The sequence below is a fragment of the Gopherus flavomarginatus genome, chromosome 5, assembly GCF_025201925.1.
Source record: "Gopherus flavomarginatus isolate rGopFla2 chromosome 5, rGopFla2.mat.asm, whole genome shotgun sequence".
Lineage (NCBI taxonomy): Eukaryota > Metazoa > Chordata > Testudines > Testudinidae > Gopherus > Gopherus flavomarginatus.
In genome coordinates, this window is record NC_066621.1 from 60,773,104 (window position 1) to 60,795,268 (window position 22,165).

Below are 22,165 nucleotides of genomic sequence, written 5' to 3' on the forward strand. Positions count from 1 at the left end.
TTGGCTGAGTGCCAGCCTTTAACCTTTGCCACCTTAAGTCTCCTCACCTACATTCCCGACTATCCCAGGCCCCTGACAGTGGGCAAACTTATTCTGTTTAATGTCAAATTCACTCAGACATTATGGATTCACTGACTACAACACTATTCAATTTGTGTTCCATTGAGGAAAGACTGAGAAGAGTAGCAAAAGAGAAAGTGTCATGGAGCAAAGAGGGACTCCTGGACAGCGAGGGGGTTAAGGAGGCTGACAGGCTCCTCCCTGGTTGCAGGGCTGGCTCCAGGGTTTTTGCCGTCCCAAGCAGGAAAAAAAAAAGCCACGGTTGCGATCTGCGGGAGCTGTACCGCTGCCGCTTCAGTCTTCAGCGGCCGGTCCTTCCCTCCGAGAGGGACCAAGGGACCCACTGCCGCATTGCCGCTGAAGAGCCGGATGAGCCACCCCTTCTCCATGGCCGCCCCAAGCACCTGCTTGCAGGGCTGGTGCCTGGAGCCGGCCCTGCCTGGTAGGAAGGGTTTAAGAAAAGCTCGTGGACCCAGTTGACCCTGCTCCACTACACTTGCAGCAATGTAAGCTATGGAGAGGGAAGATAAGAGGAGAGGACCTAGCTCACTTCAAACCTGCCAAGGGAGAAGAACAGAGCTCTAGTTCTTTTGGTGGGAGAGAGGCCTTGGTGATCCTCAGATGGTGTTTGCTTGCCTGCTGGATCAGCTCTCCAGGAAGTGATGAACAGATCCTGGGAAGGGAATCTGTGGAAGCCCAGACTGGAAGCAGGGTCCCACTGAAAGATTCAATGCCCTGAAAGGGGTAGGACTCAAGTGCTCTTTAGCTGCGAGGTCAAAGCCCCAATACCCTGACCTCAGAGACAGATACCTGCAGTGGGAGGGAGTTATGCTCTGAAGGCCATAAAGGGGGACTGTCCTGGCAATGGGGTTACAGAAGGGCTAGTTATTAAACAGACACTTTAGAAATACCATAGATTAGGCTTGACAAATGGTGCAGATAAAAAATTGGGGTAAACATAGAACAGAAAAAAAGTGGAGTAGAGAGGGTGAAAGTGAAGCAATTTGAGAGAGTGAAAAACAGAAGAATAAGACTCAAAAAGAAGCAAAAGACAGTGATAAAATACTGGTAAATACATGTACCACCTATAAAGGCACCCAAAACTTAAATCACATTCACAGTAGATCATATCCTGAGGTCTAACTATTCTGGTTGAAAATAACTTACGTTTCCATGTTGTAATAGTTTTGTTTACTGGTTGCTTCCATTGTGTAAGAAGGTGATCTTTAGCATCTGAGTGGTAGCATTTGTTAGCTAATACAAAAAAGTAAAATGTAGCTCTCCCGCCCCCCCCCAATCATGTACCAGACTGAAAGAACTAGAAATTCCACAGAGGTACAGTGATGAGATAAAATATTACAAGTTAAAAATAGCATGCAAAAAGGGGGTAAGTCATGGCCAGATACAATCCTTCAGTGTCCTTGTAGTTCTATGCTGTTAAAAAAAAACAAACCAGAAAGCTTCCCAGCACATTGTTAGTATTTTATTAACTGGCTTCATATTTGGTATCAAATCAAATTTAGGGCCTACTTGGTAACCACAAAAACCAAGTTTCAGAGTGGTAGCCGTGTTAAGTCTATATCAGCAAAAAGAACAAGGAGTACTTGTGGCACTGATATAATGATATCTAGCCATTTTCATCCATAGATCTGATAAATCACATGTCTGGGACTTATTAAAATATGGATAAATCTAATGGCTGTTTCACTCAAAGTAATTTGCACTCTTAAACTTAATCTGAGTAGTCTGATCATAATTAAAACATCGTCTCTCTTTTGCAGAAAAACATATTGCCACAGACGGCTTAACTTTTTAGAATCTAAATTCAGTTTACATGAGATGCTAAATGAAATGTCTGAATTTAAAGAACTGAAGAGTAATCCCCATCGAGACTTTTATAACGTGAGAAAGGTTAGTGTGAAAGGGTTTATTGGCATGCTACTGTCTTTGTGATGGAATTTTCAGTTGTCTCCCTTTAGTCTATATCATTCACTTTTGTGTGAAATATAGATGGAATGAACAGGATGCTGTATAAATACCACACACACACTAAACATTTAGATTACAGGCTAATATTCTAATATAGTAATTTTTTAAAAAAGCTAAACACATATCGTTTATAAGTTTAACTCTTCATTGCAGGCCCATTGCAGCCTCAGTTATTATAGATAGTTTAGGAACAAATTTAAGGCTTGGAATAAGCTGAGTTTATTATCTGGTTGGAACAGACCATTTCACCAATCCCTCCCTTTGCAAGTCCAGACCCAGTTCTTATCTTCTCCACTGACAGATTGCACACACCCCGTAGGACTGTTCACGGCAAAAGAAAATGAGCCAGCCTGGAAAAAAAAAAACTGATACCAGTAACGTTGCTCAGTTTCATAATATGTTTGTTTCATACTGTGCTAGTGAAGTCCAGATGTGGCTAGCGTAGTCACGGCGTACGAGGAAGGAAAGCATATTGAAATGCAGAGATGTGGTTTGGGACTTACAGTTGAATTCTCTTAAATGAACGACTGAGAAACTGTGCCTATAGCAAAGCATATCTTCCACTTTGTGTAATCAGGTGCATCAAAGATAAATGCACTGTTCACAAGTATGTTTGAACAAGGGATCAGCAGTAAACAGAAATGGGGATGATCTCTGCCAGAAGCAAGGAAATCTCCTCCTTTAAACTCAAAAAGATTGCCAGTTGTATTTTTAGACAGCCTGGATGTATTTACAGAATGGTCTGTTAACTACTGAGCAGTAAAAAAGTGTTATGGATCTGTGCTAAGCAATAGAGTATCATTTTTCAAGTTCAGTAAATACGCTCAGTAGTCATCCTCAAATTTTATAAGTGGACTCTCCACTGCATTAGCCAAGTCATCAGTGAAAATATTGATGAATACCAGATACAGGACATCTCTCTGCAAGATCCCACCAGATACATCCTTCTAGTTTGACAGTGAACCATAACTACTCTTTTAATATGGTCTTTCAACCAGTTAAGCATGCCCCCCATAGAATTTTAATCTACACCACATTTCCCTAATTTGCCTACAAGAATGTCATGTGGGACTATGTTAAAAGCCTTACTAAAAATCAAGATATCACATCTACAGCTTCCTCCCTATCCACTAGACTAGTAATAGTAAGTCTCATGTTTACCCTTAATTCTACCTACTGGGTTTTGTTGCTTTGGTTGTGATTTGTTCACATGAGTAAATAAATCCCAACCAAAGCAGCAAAACTCAGTAGGTGGAATTAAGGGTGAACAACATTGTAACAAATGGCTTTTCCCCTTCTCAGTAACAGAGGGAGCACTTCATCCCTTTTAAGTCTTCCGGTCCTGGGGTTAAATAATGTAAGCAAGTCCAGCCAAGTTGTTAATCATGAACAATATTGCTATTAATTACCAATCTTAAAGAACATCTTTTTTATTCTAAAGTTTGCATATCAACTTGATACTCCTGAAGGGAGACACTAATACTAGTGGCTAGGGAAGAAAGTATAGCTTTAAAAATGTTATACAAATCCTATTGGGTGCTTTGCTAATGCACCTCACACCTTACATCCCAGAAACATATTCTAGGGCTGGCCTTATTTAAGGTGAGATTTTTCCATTATGTGGATGATATGAAAACATTTGAATTCAAGACTCTAGAGGTAATTCTGCAACCTGCTGCAGCCCTCTGAAGGAAGGCATAGGGATGTAGGGAAGACAAAGCGCATGGTTATGGGAACTAGTAAAGGGACATGGAGACATTCCATGTGTCAAAGGTTAGCAGTGACCAGAAGTTGGTGGGGTTTTTGTAGCTCCCAGCTTATCAGTGTACACCTCACTAAAGCTAAGATAGCCAAAAGAGGAATCACAGATGAGCAATACATAGTACTGGTGTTAGCTATCTCTCAGCAGAAAATCCAAGGACAGATTTGACACAGAAGCTGAAGCAGCCCATAGAAGAAAACTTTCCATATTAGGGTTGGTGCACAGCAGTGGGTTTGGGGAGAGGGGGAGCTTGCACTGCTACTTCTGCTCGAGTCCTTAAGTCTCCATAGCTGCCAGTTTCTTATTTAGTAGTTATAGGGCTGTAGCACAGTTATGAGGTTAATGGACGAAGCCATGTAAACCAGGTTTTATTTAGTTCTATAACCCCCTGTCGATTGCAGTTCCTATACACTCCATGTACTATATTTTTTGAGCCTACACTACACATTTCCTGTTGAGACAGTTGGTGAATAAGGACCCAATCCTAGAAAGTGCTGACCATCCTCATCTCTCATTGGTCTTAATGGAAGTTGCGGATGCTACCACCTTGTGGGATCCTATCCTAAGGTCTGCTTAGGTGAAGTTAATGTTAGATGTCTCATTGGTTTCACAGGAAGTAGTATGAAGCTCTTACCTAGGAAGGGTAGTAGTGTTTACAAGAGAAAGTGTATGTACCTAGAAAGCCAAGTAGTTTACAGCTGAGAGTTTCACTGGCTTAAGTATTGGAAAGACATCACCATCAATAGACTGCTCAAGACACCTGTGACTATATTTATCATTAACTGTTCTAAATGTATAGCATCAACTTGGTGACAATGTTGTTTTATATATAATATATGCACATAAGACTATCTGTATAGACTATCATGGGGTGCAGGTCTCCAGCATAGCCCTGTAGTATCATTGCACACCTGGCCCCCTCATGTTCTTTCACTGTTACCCTAACTAAATTGGTTTAAGACATGTACCCCCCCCCCATGTGGGGTCTAGGATTTTTTCCTTGAAGTCTTTTTACCAAGTGTGACTCACTGTGTTAGTTGCCCCACTCTGGGTCCATGTAAGAGTTGCAGTCACTCTCTCCCCTTCAAGACAGGAATTCCCAGCTCTCTTCCTGGAACAGGGTATACTTCAGTTAAACAGTCACTGTCTCTCCTTAAGGCAGCAACCCCAGCCCTCCTCAGAGAGCTGGGTAATTCAAGCAGTCATTAACTCTCTCCTTAACCCAGAAGTCCGCAGCTCTCCTTCTTGGAGCAGGGTTGTAATTTAGTCACCAGTATGGCCTTAGCCAGCTTATTCTTAGGTGACTCTTCCTTTCTGTTAGTCCTCAGGCTCAGAAGGTTTGTTTGACTGACTGACACAGACCTCTCCTACTGGTGTCTGTCTGCTATGAGAGAGGAAGCAACATTTATGTTGGTCCCCTTCGCCCAGCTCATTCCCAGTTGGTTTGTTGAGGGGGGAGTCTGCCTCCCGCTCTCAGCTCCTGGCCCTGGGCCCTTAAAGGCACAGTGATGAGATTTCCACCCAAGCACTGCTTATTCCCAGAGTTGCTTCCTCTCTGTCCTTATCCCCTACATCCTTGTGTGTACATATATCTTACCTTTCAAAATCTGAAAGAGCAATGTCAAATCATAGCATGAGCTGACCACTAGGCCCTACTACCTTTAAGGGGGGCAGACTGCCCCATCCCACACACTGCTTTATTGGTGACTTAGAAGGTGTTGAGACAGATTCAAGCCAAACAGTGTAGGTAAAAGCTTAGAGAAACAGTTAATCCCTTCATTTGTAACTTTTTGAAAATTCAGGAGTGGGGACAGTAGGATGGAAATCAGTGAAAGATGGCTGGCTAGTGAGGGGGACTGTGTGCATAGTGTGTCAGCTGAGGAACATGCTTTGCTGAGGCAGGGGTAAAGGTGGTAGGGAAGAGAAGCAATGGAAGGTGGAATGAGGGAAGTGGACATAGGAGGTTAGGTGTGAGGGGAGCAGGAGGATGTGGTAAGTATGGGGACCCAGGCAGGATGAAGAGGATATACAACTGCAGCTGTCCTATCTGGTTGGTGGGAGGAACTACTATTTCATTCTCCCTGCTCGGACAGCAGAGGGTGGTCAAAAGGGTCCAGAGGCAGTCTTGTGACAAGAGGAGGAGAGGTGACCTGGGGGGAAAACCTTCAGTGCAAATTCAGTAGAGTTGGCTCTCTGACAGGAAGGGCTGCAGGGCAAATGGGAGTGCTGCAGTTCTTTGATCAGTGGCACACTGGAATGAAAGGTTAAAGGAAACATTTGGGGTGCAGTGGGTTTTGTTGAGTGAGACATTTAGTTCACATGAGGTGTAGTCCATATTCGAACAGAAGCTTCCATATATCATTAGGGTTATTGGTTTATTTGAATAAAGTAGTGAGATTAAGAAGATCATGGGCTACATGCTCTCTCATATGGAAGGAAACCAGGAAACCCTGCAGTGAGTTTTCTGACTCTCTTCACCAAAAGGAAAAAGTTTAGGAGATATCAAAGGAGACATGAGACAATGTCTGAAGACAGCGCAAATGACAAGAAACAGATCCAAAAAGGGTCAAATGGGAAAGACTGGAAAACATATAGGAAGAAAAAGCCTCAGTCTTATATTGAATCCCTCCTCTCTCTCTATTGTCTGTATGTGATGTAATTAAGGTAGAACATATAAGGTCTTTGGGGCAGGGACTTGTTAGATCTGTCTATAGTACCCTTAGCACACTCTGGGCACCATATCAAGAACTCTTCAAAAAGGAGCCTAGTTTTGCAATTTTTGCATACACACAGAGACCCCTGAGTGAAAATATGCTTCCGTTTTTGAGCAAAGATGTCTTTCATAACGGAAAAAGTAGTGTACGCAGTTACATTTTCATATGCTTATGATAAAAATAGCCATTGTGATGAAATTTCAAATAAAGGCAAATTTGTGGAGGGGGAGGATGGGTTGGTCATACAGTACTTCAAAACAATTTATGCTGCATTCAAAGACAAACTCTTGCATAACTCCAGTCAAAAATCATATATGACAACATTTATTCAGATTTCTGTTTTTAGCTGGTTTATCCAAGTTGATTTTCATCTTCGGACTTTGAATTGTCAGTGTGTATAAACGTGTGCTAATAAATTATGCAGTACAATATACGGATCACTTTTCCAAGTACATTTCAGAAACTCAAGACTGCATTATACTCAAGTAAATGTTGTTGTGTCGGTTTGCCACACTCATGGAGGTCAACATTTATTGGGTATATTTCAGGGAGGTAGCCAGAAAATCTGGAGTAGTCCGGCAGAAATAATGACAGAGGTGCCAGGAAAGTGATCACACTACCGGATAATGAATAGAGTCATATTTCCCTGGGAATAAGCTTCCTGATCTTAGCTCAGATATGGTGGCATCCATGGCAGAGTAGTGAGAACACCTTAGAGGCGTTACATGATCCTCTTGAATCACCCATATATTGTTGAGAGAAAAAAATTGTTTCTGAGTAGAATGACTTTAAAGAAGCTGCAATTGCTGATCGGTCACCATCTTTGACAGCAAGTAAAGAAGATTCCAGTCTTTTCCTTCAACAAAGGTGTGTTCATTTTTGGGTTGAAAAGGAGGGAATGGTTATCTACAAGGTTTATGAATTACAGGAGGTTGAGTCCCTATAGTTCTACAGCATCTGGGAGTTGCGTTCTGCACTCTACTCAGGTTTGCTAAAGGTTGGATTTTATGTTTACTAACTGTTTTCCCTGGAAGTTAGGTCACATCTATTAACTGTACCTGAGGTGCTCAGTGAATCAGCCAAACCAACTAGTTTCTAGTATTTCATTGGGCAAGAGAATATTGACAGTGAACATAGTGCCTGTGTCCAGAATCAAAATCTTTCAACACCTTGAACATCTCTAAGGGCTGGTCTACACTATGAATTTATGTCCCTAAGGGAAATAGCTATGATGGACTGACCCTTGATGTAGACAGTGCTTCCCACAGAAAGAAAAGCAAAGGTTGAGATTGTGTAGACCTTGCCTGCTGATTGTAGGGTCCCAGGCTAGAACCTGGAGTAGCAGATGGGAGTGGCATAGGATTGTTAGAGATTGAGGTAGATAGCCAATCCAGAGAGACTGTGATATCCCAGAAGCAGGGTGGAGGGGGCAACTGTATAGTGGCCTAGCCAGAGAGCTGAATCACAGAGAGTATCCTGAGGCCCAGAGCGCCCCCTTCTGTTTCTCTATACAGCATGAGAGATGATCCACAGACCTAGCCCCCAAGGGGGTGCCCTAGGTGAGTGCACCCCAACAGGCCTCTGATTACAATACATCTCTTCTGCAATCCTTCCAGCATGAGCCATGGTGTACCCACACACCCTAGTCTGGCCTGCCCACAGGCAGTCTGCAAATGCAGATGTATTTGCATAAACACACACTTAGCTTGTGCATGAAGATGTGGGGGGTTTTCATAGGCAAGTGGATGTTCCAGCAAATAATAGGGCAACTAAAGAAGCTAGATAGCAATTGGCCCTAGATGTGCAATGTAGTAATCAATATTGAGCTAGGTGGTTACTTTATGTGGGTAATTGAGGTGATGCAGCATACAGGAGAAAGTTAGTTCCTAGTCAGAGGTCTAGGATACACAACTAAATGCACAATAGACACCCTTGTATTTAAAGCAGTAAAAATAGCTATGTTGCTTACATCATTATGCTTGTCAGAGTATAAGCATAGCTACTCAACAGCTCCGCACTTAACTTAGGGTATGTCTACACTTAAAATGCTATAGTGGCACTGCTCCAGTGCAGACATTACCTATGCTGACAGAAGAGGTGGTACCTAGGTATGTTTACCTTCCATGGGCTTTCATTCCCATAACATCTCTGGGTAAACCTCTTCTGCCACAGACAGGATCCTATGGCTTGTGTGGGTGGATTGATTCCTTCCTTTACCCAGAGAACATCTAGATCCTCTCTTTGCAACTGCCTTCTGCGCTCAATCTCATGGCTTTATAGAAGCCCAGCCTGCTCCTGACCAGCTGGGCTTCATCTTCAATTAGTGCTTATCAGCCAAGCCTGACTCCCCCCCAGCTGCAGCCTGTAGGGTTAATTGACCCCTTCCATACCACCTTCACCCTAGCTGGGCTGGTGTGAGATTAACACCTCCTCACAAGCCCCCAGGGAAATTTGGATTGAATCAACCGGAATTTCTCATGCAGATTCACACCAAGTGCAACTTTAGAACAGCAACTCTGCCACTTCATTAATGGGGTGCAGCTCTGCTGGTGGGTTCAGTAGAGCTCTGACCCCACTCCTGCTCCACCTCTTTCAAGTACTGTGCCCAATTCCTGCCCAGGGAAACAAGGGGAGGGGGAAATTTGGGGAACACTCCCGATTCCCTTCCCTCTTCTGTGCTCCCTTGTACAGTTATACACCAGTGAGGCCTAAGTGCAAGGGGAGTGGGTCATTGTGTGTACAAGTTGGATGCACCCCCACGTATTGCACATGCAGTTGAAGGAGAAAGCTGAAAAATAAAGTTCCCAGTTGTTACTTTGAATATGTTACGTTACATGTTGCAAAGTAGTCTTCCTAGAAGGCACTGTAGCAGTATGATCTCTTGGACAGAAGAATGTAAGTTCCCTATTATTCCTGGGGTGCTGCAGGATAGGAGTGTCAGAAAGCTCAAGAAATCAAAATGGTTTTGGATGCCAGTATGCTTCACCTCCTACTGAATAATTTGTATTGTGTGAAAGGTATAATGGCAGTGACATTAACTGTGAGTCTGTTCCACAGGAATTGCACAGTTTTTGAATGGACTGTCACTTTGCCTAATATTCATGATGAAGAGTAAAATAGATGGCCTTCCTGCAAGTTTACTTCTGAGCTAATTTTATTGCCAGTTTATTTTCCTTCTGAACAGAAAAACCCCAAATGGATTATTTTATATCTATCAGTAAAGCTCTTGGGTCTGGTTGTCAGAAATGCTGAACACCTGATGCTCCAATGGGAGTGAAGGGGAGATGTGACTGCTTAGCATCTCTGGAAAACAAACCCTTTGAGTGTATTTGTTTCTGTAACCAAAATGAAGACATTCTGAAACTTCTGGGCAGAATTAGGGTCTCAAAATGGAGGGGGTATTCCCTGAAGCAAGCTCTGTGGCCCTCTGTATTTTCTCTCATTGCAAGAGGAGGTTAAAGAAGCTCTAAACTCTAGCCCTGCAGTTAGGCCAGCATCACTGCATTATAGTGAAACTTGGAAAACTACTGAGTAGTTTTCAATAAAGTGCTTGGCTTGTGTGTTTTCTCTCAAATGGCCTCAGCTACTTGTGTGTCAAAGAGGCATATCAGAGCTACTGTTTGTTTGCCACATAATAGCAAACAGCTAAGGACCATAAGTCTCTTCAAGTCAGAAAATATCCACAACCACCCTAGTAGTCTGCTCAAAGACATCAGTGATTCATAAATGGATCCAATAATATGGTGGTATATAAATTACAAAATAGGTCCTCAAAAGGTGAAGCCATTTTCTTAATATCAGTTACGGGTCAAATCCCATCTCATGCCACGCTCTGCTGTGACTGTGAAGAACCCTGACAACAGTAGAAGTGTTGTTCCACTGCATGGAGGGAAGGGATCACACAAGTGAAACACACAACAGAGTCTGGGATGGTGTGGGAGAGGAACAGATGAGGAAGGAGGACACGCACAACTACACAGATCCAGCAGCTATTCTACAACACAGTGAAGGATGACAGCACTGTACTGGCAGCAGTATGGCTGAGACTGCACAGAATGCCTGTGGAGCAGCAGTGCTCTCACTTTGCAGCATGAGGGGAAGGATTCTATTTAGCCCTGGAAAGAGATCATCTGTGTACAACCCTGTTACTCAACTTCTTTTCCATTGGGAATGGGGGGCAGGATGTTGTCCTAAGAGTTCCAGGTTTTTTATCATCTCTCTTTAGTTTAATCTATCAATAATTTTTATATTCTAGTTTAAAACTGTGGAAACTAAAATACCCTTTAAAAAATATTAACTGGGCACTATGTTAATGTAATGTAACTCTTCCCCCTCTTCCTCACCCCTTGAGACCCAGGAGCTGAAACATTTTGAGGGATGTAATATCCCATGCCATCTGATTCCTAAAGAGAAATATTGTGTGACATTTTTATAATTCTGTATGACACAGAGGTACTTGGCTAGATAAAGGGCATGTACTATCTGTTAAACAAGAGTAATCTGTTTTTTATTTCAGGTTGATACTCATATCCATGCTGCTGCCTGTATGAATCAGAAACATTTGCTGAAGTTCATTAAGCGCACTTACAAAACAGAGTCAAATCGGATTGTGGCAGAGAAAGAAGGCAAGAAGGTGACTTTAAAGCAAGTGTTTGAGAGCCTTCACATGGATCCTTATGACCTCACTGTAGACTCTTTAGATGTCCATGCTGTAAGTCTATTCCCTCAACAAATAAAATAGAAAAAAATCAGCTCTCTATTAGTGCAAACTGCTTGGGGAGAAGGGAAGGGATGGGAAAGAGTTTTTTGCTCCATCCATTGAATGATATTTAAAAAAAAATACACCCCAAAAAAACAGTGCTTAAATTATTTGTCACTATGTTGTAAACAAGGATTTACTTAGGTTGTTTCTTTCCTAACAGTTTTGTGGCTAGAAAACAATCTTAGTAGAAAACAAATATATTAATTTGATTTATAACACGGTTAGGTATTTCCTAACCACTAGTTTTTGGATACGTATACTGAGATGTTTTTTTCCTCCAGGGTCGCCAAACATTTCATCGGTTTGATAAATTTAACTCCAAGTACAATCCAGTTGGTGCCAGTGAGCTAAGGGACTTGTACTTGAAAACTGAGAACTACCTTGGTGGTGAATACTTTGCTCGTATGGTCAAGGTAAATAAAATTTGTACCAGGGATATCATTTCAGAAAAATTCTGGAGGAGAGAGAGGAAATTGTGTAAGCATATAGAAACATAAAAGGTGATTACATATCCTGCAAAGTCTGTGTGTGTGTGGTGTGTGTGAGAGGGAGAAAGACATAATAGAGCATATATACCTATGAAAAGTTGGGAGGGATGGGGATTGCCTACCTTGCTCCATAAGTGATGCCCCTTATTTGTATCTCTCCAGCTGTAATGGCACAGTATTTTGTAGAAGTAATTTACAGTATGTACAATGGTTTGGATATTCCCAAAGGCTTCAGGCTGCTGTACCAAGTTACCAGTCTGAGACCTCTGCCGAGCCAATTACTGCCTGCATATCTGCACATCCTGTATAATTGTACATGCTCTAACTTGCAGGGGAGCTTGAGCTTTCCTAAGCCTCCTCAATCTTGTGCAGTTACAAATTAATGGGAAGCAGCCAGTGATAGAACATTGTGGTTCAGGACATGATAGGGAGCCCTCAGCACTAGAAATTAAAGACTGAGGAGCTGGGAATGGTATACATACACAACTGCTGCAAAAGTCCTCTTGCGACAAAAATGTGTGGAGGAGAGGCCTCCTGCATATGCATTACTCAGTTTCTTTCCACACCTACACATGTGTTTCACTAAAGCTAATAGTGTAACTTTTTCAGGAGGCAATTTACATACATATTATGGGCCTGTTTCTCCATTGTCTTGCACACTGTGTAGTCATTTACAACAGTGTAAAGGGGGAGCAAAATGCTATCATTGTAGGATATTGTGGTGTAAGTGACTCCACAAGGCAGAGGGAAGGCCCTCCGAAGCCAAAGATTGCATTTAAATCCACACTGTTTTAAAGATTTCAAAGTTAGCCACTAAATGACATTCCTTCCTGCATGCTAAATGGGATAGTTTAGCAGGAATGACAAGATTCCTTTTACGTTTAACAGTTGCCAGACTCAGATCGGCTGCATTCCATTGTAGAGCAGGTCTGAGAAAAAAAGTGTGGTAGACAAAAACAACACTAACTATGCATGGTACGTTGTGTCCTTACATAAGCAAACATTAATGAGTTGTTCTCCAATAGGAAGTAGCTCGTGAGCTAGAAGAAAATAAATACCAGTATATGGAACCTCGGTTATCCATTTATGGGCGGTCTCCAGATGAATGGAAGAATTTGGCAATATGGTTCATTGAACACAAGGTTTATTCACCCAACATACGCTGGATAATTCAGGTTCCCAGAATTTAGTAAGTAAGCAGGAGCTATTGGTAATGAGAACAGATTAAAATCTTGCAAAAGGATGCATTTTCTCTTCTACTATCCCCTTAGCGTTACCAGCTGTTGTCAGATGCTCCCGGTGTGGTGCTCTGCTCTGTTCAATGTTGATATCAATCGGCTGTGTGCACGTGCTCCCTCTGTGTGCTGTCCCAGCTCTGCGCAGATAGCTGACACAGCAGACCCCGAGAGAACCCCCAATGTCCACAGACTCTAGTAAGGTATGAAGGCACTTTGGCCAGGTTTATTGTCAAACAAAGCACAATGATAGTTCCATCTAGACTTTACTCTACAGGACATACTACGAATATGCGCCCCCTGGCAATGGACTCAGCTCAGTCAGTGGTGACACTTTCCACTACCCCCTAGGCTGGACAAAGACATCCACTCAGGGATGCATTCTTATACAGAGGTACAAACAAGTTACACATCACTCCTGACGTATTGAGGTGCAACCCCTCTATGTAGTAAGGTGTTGCCTCTCACCTTGTACATGTTGGTTCGAACAAAACAACTCTATCCATCATATTACCCTTTTGGCCCTGTCATTGGGATGGATCAGCCTGTTCCTTGTTATCTGTGTGGAGTGTATAGGTATGCAAATGTTCTGATATCTGGTGTCCAGTACCTTTTAGGTATGTCTCTTTTTGCAGTATCAGCAAAAAGCCCTTTCCTTGCTAGCATCTGTGAGCAGGGCCTGCCTCTGGCTCACAGCTTAACTTTGCTTTATGTTAGCAAAGTCTTGACCTATACTTTAGTTCAGGCCTCATACTGGGCCTTCGATAAGGGTTTGTGTTTCAGGGCCTCATCTTACTACACCAGCTGTCCTGTACTTCTTTCTTTCTTTCTTTCTTTCTTTCAAATAAAAATGTCAGGGAATTTTCCTTGTGGCTAATTGCATGGCTGCTTCAATCTGCAGGCTTCCTTTGTGGGACTAAAATTTATTCTTCTTCAAGCTTTTCAAAACTAGTGACTTCCTCCAAAAATATTTACAAACATCTAACTCAAATGACTTTTTTTTTTAATGTTGAAAACATATTTTATCAAAAGCAGGTCAAAATATCACTTACAGTTTTGATTACTGAAACAGTGAGAATCTGATTCCAGAAATGGTGCATAAGGAGGGGGAAATGCTTTGCAAACTTTGTCAGAGGGTTTTCTACAAGATCATGGTACTTCAACCAAAACAAATTATAAATTACAAAATTAAATCAATATCAGTTTTCACCCAATCATTTAGCATCCTTGGGGACTACTATACTAAGCAATGTATGCTGTAACTTATGAGTTTTGCCATAGATTGTCATAGTAGATGGTGTCTGAATTGTATGTTTTGAATTTAGGCATCTGGAAAATTAGTATGAGTTGTCAGCATAGCACAGCTACCCCTGGGCATATTGCTTCTTCTCTTTTAACTTTCCCGCACAACATTATAAATCAGAGGATGACCATTGCAATAGTCATGCAGACTGGGACTATCAAAAGAGAAACTTCAGTATTACAAAGTGACAGAACATTTTACTTTCCTTTACAATAGCTTCATTTGGAAAACCGAATCACACAATTACCTCTCCTTTCCACTTTCAGTGCCTGGATTCCTTTAAGGAAATGGGTTACTTATTCTCACGATTGATACATTTCTCAGGATGGATACATGGCGCTAACATTTATTATTATTAAAACAATGAGTCTGATGGCACCTTAGAGACTAACAGATTTATTTGGGCATAAGATTTCGTGGGTAAAAAACCCACTTCCTCAGATGCATGGGGTGAAAATTACAGATGCAGGCACAGATATACTGTATATTTATGCCTGCATCTGTAATTTTCACGCCATACATCTGAAGAAGTGGGTTTTTTACCCATGAAAGCTTATGTCCAAATAAATCTGTTAGTCTCTAAGGTGCCACCAGACTCCTTGTTGTTTTTGTGGATACAGATGAGCACGGCTACCCCTCTGATATTTATTATTATTATTACTGACACTTGTATTTATTATTTCTATTGCAGTAGCATCTAGGACCCGATTGTGTTAGGTGCTGTACAGACACAGAACAAAGGAAGAAAAAAAAAGGACAGCCTTGGTTCCAAAATATATATTTGTGTAGCACCAACCATGTGATAAATGCTTTGGATTTCTGAATCCAGACAGAATATGACCCTAAAATGTTTTCTGAGAATGTCAGGGAGGAAAAAGGTTGGCTGACAAATTAAAAGTAGTTACAGTTGTATATCTGCTTCTTTCAGTGACATATTTAGGTCAAAAAATCTTCTGGCTAATTTTGGGAAAATGTTAGAGAACATCTTCTTACCTCTGTTTGAGGCAACCATCAATCCCACAAATCACAGGGAGCTGCACCTCTTCCTGAAATATGTAAGTATGTATGGCTCTCCTGTGCCTTACTCCAAATGGATCCTCTCTTCACAATTAGATTTTTAGTTTCTGTATCAGGGGAGATGGTGAAAGCCCCTGACATTATTAATAAAAACCCTCCTGTGAAGATAGCTGTTAATATTTTTTAAACACTCATATGCCTCAGTATAAATATGGGTAAGAATGTGTTGACAAGCAACCACCATTTATTTAATCTGGAAGCAGCACAGGGCTCCTTCTAATAGTCCTGTCTGTAGAAGAGAGTAGTGAATCTACATTCATGCTAGTGCAGAGAGCAAGAACAAGCTCTGGTAAGCACCACAAAAGTCCCTTTTGCTGGCCGCCTGCAGAATAAAAAGTCATTTGAAAAAACTCAGTTCCTTAAACTATAAAGACTTCCATAGCGGTCCTTCAGCAATCAAAGAAAAATACTAATATTGCTTCTTAATATATGTCCATATCACCTCATGCTCTTAATTTGTCCTGCCAGTTGTCTTCATGTTGAGAAAGGACTACTAAATCTATGATTGAGCTTTAATAAAGTATGCACAAAATGTTAATACTAATTTGGATTATGTAAAGCTACTAGTTACATTAGTTTAATTTTGAAAGCTGCAGCTGATCAGTTCCAAAATTTCCAGCAAATGTTCTAGCCATGGAGTAGAACTGCTGCTTCAGTTCCTATGAAACACATCATAAAAGAACTGCCTTCTGCATCCCGTGCATCTTGGAACGATGCTCTAGAATAGCAGAGTGGCAGGATTACTGACTGAAGGAGGGCAAGTACTTACAGGTGGAGGTGGATATTTTAATATTCTAATAAAACTAGAATTGATAGTTCTGAAACTTGCTTATTAAAAAAAAAGGTTTCTATCAATCCCTTTTCATAGGTGACTGGCTTTGACAGTGTTGATGATGAGTCCAAACATACCGACCACATGTTCTCTAACAGAAGTCCTAACCCTGAGATCTGGACCAGTGAAAAGAATCCTCCATATAGTTATTATTTGTATTACATGTATGCCAACATCATGGTGCTCAACAACCTTAGAAAGTAAGTAGTAATTTTCCTCCATACCATTCTGTGTTGATCTTTGGTGGAAAAATGGGGTAGAGAGGATTACAGTAATCATCTTGAACCTAGTCTAAATTTATGCCCAGTTTTGATTTTGTTATTTTAAAACTCAGAACATTTTTAGGTCCAGTTTTGAAGTCAAATATAATATTTGGGATTGTGTCTGGGATTGTTAGGTGACAGATAAATACTATAACTTAAATTATGGCACTCACACTTACCTCCACCAACAAAAAACAAAAGTATTTGTTTCAACCGAAAATATATCCTTATAACACAGTTAGCCCTCTGTGGCTTACCTTGCCTTTATTCAGGGTGTATTTCTGAGTTTAGGGTGCTTCAAATAGCTCATCTATGGAGCAGCACCACAAGTCTGTCAGTTCTTTCTTGTTCTATAGTATGGTTCTCTACATATTTTCCACTCTACCTGTATTGTAAATTTTTACCACCAAATATTTCAGAGATACTATATTGTATTAAAATAAAAACATTGAAATCTTGACTCAACAACAGCCCTTTATCAAAGATACAGGAAATCCTAATTGTTGAATACTATGTAGCCAATTGATTAAATATTCTTATTGAACCACAAGCGTAGTAATAGGTCAACCACTTCTTATCTTATTAACCCTGGAATAAGGGAGAATCCTTTCTACATAGCTGGTCCAGATGTTGATCACACTGAGGATTGTGCAGCTTCTTTGCGAGTTCAGTCAATTTTTGGTCTTGTGACCCTGAATGAGGAGGAGAGAGGAGTTCAGTGAGATCTGCTTAGCACTCTACTGGAAAAACTCTGGAGTCCCATACAGTTACCTCAGTTTTGTATACCCTGATTTCAGGGCTCTTCGGAAAGGGCCAGCCTTTGATTTCTGTTGGTCAGTTGTTCTGGGTCTCAGCTGTCTCCGTTTCTCTGATGCTTCCATTGATATGCAGTAGATGGCATCAGTGTATAACAAATTTCTTTAATGCTTCCTTCAGTCAGATGGTTTAATTCATTAAATAGATTGTATTTCATTATTTGTCCTGACTATTCATTGGGATCCCCCTCTTTAAGCAATTTCTCTTAATATTCTAAAATTAGACCTTGGCTGGATATCTTTCAACATTCCTTTTTCCTTCTAGTGCCATACAATTCTTACCACTTCTAGGGTGCAACCACCATTTTCAAAGAAACGAAATAAAATCCCTTACAATCTTTAAATCTGTAAAACATCAGCCATACATTCTTTGATTATATCTAGGGCTGTCAAATGATAAAAATGCGATCAATTAATAGCAAGTTTAAAAAATGGTTGCAATTAATCAAAGTTTTAATCACACAGTTAAACAATAATAGAATACACATTTAAATTTTATAAATGTTTTAGGATTTTTTTCTACGTTTTCAAATATATTGATTTCAATTGCAACACAGAATACAAAGTTTACAGTGCTTACTTTATATTTATTTTATATTACACATATTTGCACTGTAACCCCCCCCCAAAGAAATAGTATTTTTCAATTCACCTTATACAAGCGCTGTAGTGCAATCTCTTTATCATGAAAGTGCAGCTTACAAATGTAGAATTTTTTTTTACATAAGTGCACTCAAAAAGTAAAGCTTTGGAGCCTACAAGTCCTATTTTTTGTTCAGCCAATTGCTAAGACAAACACTTTGTTAATCCAGTCTCAGCAGGCTCAGTGCTTTTGAAGCAAACATTGCTACCCCATTGCAAAACCATTTCATATTTTTGAGTAACCTGATAGCATATGCAAAGTCAACAAAGATGAAATACACCCTCAACTGATTCTATGAGTATGACTTGTAATTAAGATTACATCCCAGAACCTCTTTATACTCAGCCAGTCCAAAAATGTATGCTTTTAATCCTTTCTGTGTTTTGAGCATCTACAAAGATTAGCAGGTAATTTCAGTTTGTGCAGGGTTTGTTATGGTTTGTGGAAGAAATGGTACCAGGTTAAGAGACAAAAAATTGTAATTTAAGCACCTCTGAGTCTAGTGAAGTAAATAATTACTCTTAGATCTGTTTTCCCATTGATGTGTATAGTTATTTTTATGGATATTTTTCAATTGATATTAATGGGATTTACATTCAAAATGCGTGAAAAGACACCAGTTATTCTTGGGGTAGGACTTATTTTTAATTTCTGCAGGGAAAGAGGCATGAGTACCTTCCTATTTCGCCCTCATTGTGGAGAAGCTGGGTCCATCACTCATCTGGTGTCAGCCTTTCTGACATCTGACAACATTTCTCATGGATTACTCCTGAAGAAGGTATTGCTTTTGTTGTTCATTTATCATAGTCTTAGTTTATTGAAAAAACTCAAACTCAGTGGGGGCCAGGCTTTCATCCATTAAGAAAATCTTTGTGAAAATAATTGGCCACCGGGTGGCAGATTTGTATCAACTCAGTAGTCATTCTGGTAAAAATACATGCTCCTTTATAAATGGTGATTTACTTAGGAAGACTCAAATAAGAATCGCCCCATAGTTCATGTGTAAATTCTTTGAATTAAAAATTAATCTCTTATGATTATTCTAAGATTAGGAAGAATTGCTTTCATCTCCCCACAAAATGGTTCCCTAAGGCTGGTTGAAAATTTTTGATTGAAATGGATTTTTGATGGAAAATTGGGTTTTTGACAAAACACACGTTTTTATGCAAAGCATAAGCTTTCCATGGATATTTCAATTTTTTGTTGAAAAAAACCAAGTTGATTTCAAGTTGGAAACACCACTCTAATGCTTTATGGAAGTTGTGGTTTGGGTGCCGCAGGCCCTGCAGTCTGTTTTGAGATAAGTTCCCAAGCCAAGCCACATCTCCCATGATGGCAGCCGGAGATTTTGGTGATGGCCTGCAATGGTTCAGCAAGATAGGAGACATGGTGCATCCTGGGAGATACAGTGTAGCCAGGGAACCTGGTCCATCTTGAAGAATGAAGGAATGAGGCTCCATGGTGCAATATTTGAATCAAAATTTTTGATTTTGGCCAAAAATTCTAGAATTTTTGCTGAAATATTAACATTTTGGCATTGTGCCCCTCCCCTAGTCTAGTCCTCCTGTAATTTGGCATCTGAAACAAGTTATTTAAAAAATTCAGAACATAATTGAAGTCAGTGGGAACTGCTAGTACTTAAGTCCTGTGAAAATCAACCCACTAATTTAGATGCCTAAATATGGGTATAGATTTGGGTGTCTAATGTTAGGTACCCAAAACTGAAAATTTTGACCTGAAGTCATATCACTATTAAGTCTCTATTAAGACTGATAGTCCTAAAATTAAACCCAGGCAGTGTGCTATAGTTTGTACATACTCACTACATTATGCTATTCTTCTCTTTAGCCTGTCAGCTCTATTCTTGTACAACCAAGAATGGAATAAACCTGGCAGAGCTGATAAGTGTGGTGCAGGCTCGTGTCATGTACGCTAGTTAGATTACAAGCCAAAAACAGTCATAATACAGATGAGAATGAATCCCCTAGAGTCTGAATACATTACATGTGCACCCATATTTATACCCTCAGATAAATGAAAGCTCCTTACTTCGGTTCTTTAACACACACCCCCACTACCACCACCAAATTGATCTATTCTGTGGAGTGTTTTGGATATAACTAGTGTTCTCTAGTCTAATGTACCTGTGGGGCATCTGTATTTAAGTTCTTTTTGGTAGGGGCTCTGTTAGTATGGAACAGACCTCTCCAACAGAATCATGTACAATCACTGGGCTTTGTAAATACTTAATAATTGTGTTTTAATGAGAATACTGTCTCAGTGCATCCAACATGTAGAATATTTGTTGCTTTTAAAAAAAGGAAAATAATGGCATTTAAAGTTGCATTTAGAAAATATTGAAAAAAATCTGTGCAAAAAGTTCAGTGCAGACTTCAGTTTTTCTGGTCATAATCCTTCCACAATCATATTCAATTAGGCTGTTTCCATTTCCTCTGATTGAAAACCTCCTTTCCTGTTATCTCACAGGGCCATTAAATAATGAATATCTGTATTGTTTTTGTACAGAGTCCAGTTCTTCAATATCTTTATTATCTTGCACAAATTCCCATTGCCATGTCTCCACTTAGCAACAATAGCCTATTCCTTGAGTATTCAAAAAATCCACTGCGGGAATTTCTACATAAGGGACTTCACATTTCTCTCTCTACAGATGATCCTATGCAATTCCATTATACAAAGGTAAGCACAATGAAAACTTTTGTCTTTAAGGTGAATTTGTTAGCAGTGCCAAAGTGGCCTGAAACACTTTATTTCTCATGGCATAGTATGTGACACCTCATGTCCTTACACACCTCTCAGTCAATGTCCCCCCTCATTCCTACTCTTCTGAAAACTGTTAGATTTCATGGGGAAATGACTAATTGTCAAATTACATTTTTTTTGTAATCCTGCCTCTTCCAGCCACTGACTCCTCAAGTACAGAGGAAGCTCAAGAGGATGGAGAGCTCCCATGTTAGTGTTTTGATAAGCAATGATTTAGAGGTGGGGTGGCAGGGAAGATCTGTTTCCTTTCTAATGAATGTGGTTGAAGCTTACTGAAAAAAATGTCATTTGAGATCTGTGAAGATAAACTACAAATTGTTCATTCGATGTACTGGGCTTGATGCTCTCCTGTTCCAAGTTCCACTCAGTGCAGGAGAGGAGAGAGTGCCTGGAAACTAGTTACAGCTCCCTGATTCTATGGGCTGGTCTATGCTGACCTCAACCCCAGTGTGAATTGGAGCAGCCTATGGGCAGCTCTAACTTTTGCCATCTGAGGATCAGCAGTGCTCTAGTCTGCTTCACTCGGCCCTGTCCCTCCCCGTCTGCAACCTGCCTACAATAGGGAGCAGTTTGCGCAGGAGCTTGCTGCACAAACTTTGCACCAGTTGAGAGCTTCCCACTGTTGGAGGAATTCTCAGGTGGCAAGTATCTGCCTCCTTGTTGCATTCAAAAGTGTCAGATCAGAAGAGAGAAACTTTCAGGGTGTATTCATTAAGCATTTAGACTGAAATTCGCAAAGCAACCTAAGGGATTTGGGTGCCAATTCCTATGAATTTGAATTAATCAATCTTCCTCAGGCATCTTGAAATAAACAAAACATTCAGTCTCCAGTAATTAAGTTTAAAGCCTAAAAACTTGAAAATTGTGTCCATCTAACAAAATTGTTTAATAATTGGAAATGATTACATATCAAACACAATTACTAAATAGGGTATAGCCTAACAAATCATGTTTTTGATGGTACAGGAAGCACTTATGGAGGAATATGCCATAGCAGCTCAAGTGTGGAAACTGAGCACATGTGACTCGTGTGAACTAGCAAGAAACAGCGTACTACAAAGTGGATTATCACATAAGGTAAATTTGGTTTGTTGCAAGACACACGTTGTCATTGCTTGGACTTTTTGTGAATATAAAGGTATGCAAGGATTAAATGAATTTTTTTTGGACTATGAAATGACTGGTGTGTGTGAAATACCCATCACCATAGGTAACCAGATATATGATGACCATGGAGCAATCTTATTAGACTGGACATTGAGCTTGGTGGAATGTTGAGCCTAATAACTATTTTCTGTTCCATTGACAAAAGCAATAAATAGCAAGTCACTTACAGAACTGGTGATTAATTATCTCCAGCCAGATGCAGACAATAGTTATTCGTATTATCTGAAGGGCAAAGGACATAGCTTTAATTCTCCCCACCTTGAGGCATGAG

The 22,165-nt window shown here is 40.4% G+C and overlaps 1 protein-coding gene across 4 annotated transcripts in view; it reads left to right on the forward strand.

Moving 5' to 3' along the window:
- Window positions 1–22,165, forward strand: part of AMPD3 (adenosine monophosphate deaminase 3) — a 48,478-nt gene that overhangs the window by 23,212 nt on the left and 3,101 nt on the right. For all 4 annotated transcript variants that reach the window (XM_050955061.1, XM_050955062.1, XM_050955059.1 and 1 more), the window contains exons 6-14: window positions 1,842–1,971; window positions 11,042–11,236; window positions 11,569–11,700; window positions 12,801–12,964; window positions 15,242–15,368; window positions 16,259–16,422; window positions 18,601–18,721; window positions 20,470–20,643; window positions 21,694–21,804. In XM_050955061.1, coding sequence (XP_050811018.1) covers window positions 1,842–1,971; window positions 11,042–11,236; window positions 11,569–11,700; window positions 12,801–12,964; window positions 15,242–15,368; window positions 16,259–16,422; window positions 18,601–18,721; window positions 20,470–20,643; window positions 21,694–21,804 — 1,318 coding nt within the window. The remainder of the gene's footprint in view (window positions 1–1,841; window positions 1,972–11,041; window positions 11,237–11,568; window positions 11,701–12,800; window positions 12,965–15,241; window positions 15,369–16,258; window positions 16,423–18,600; window positions 18,722–20,469; window positions 20,644–21,693; window positions 21,805–22,165) is intronic.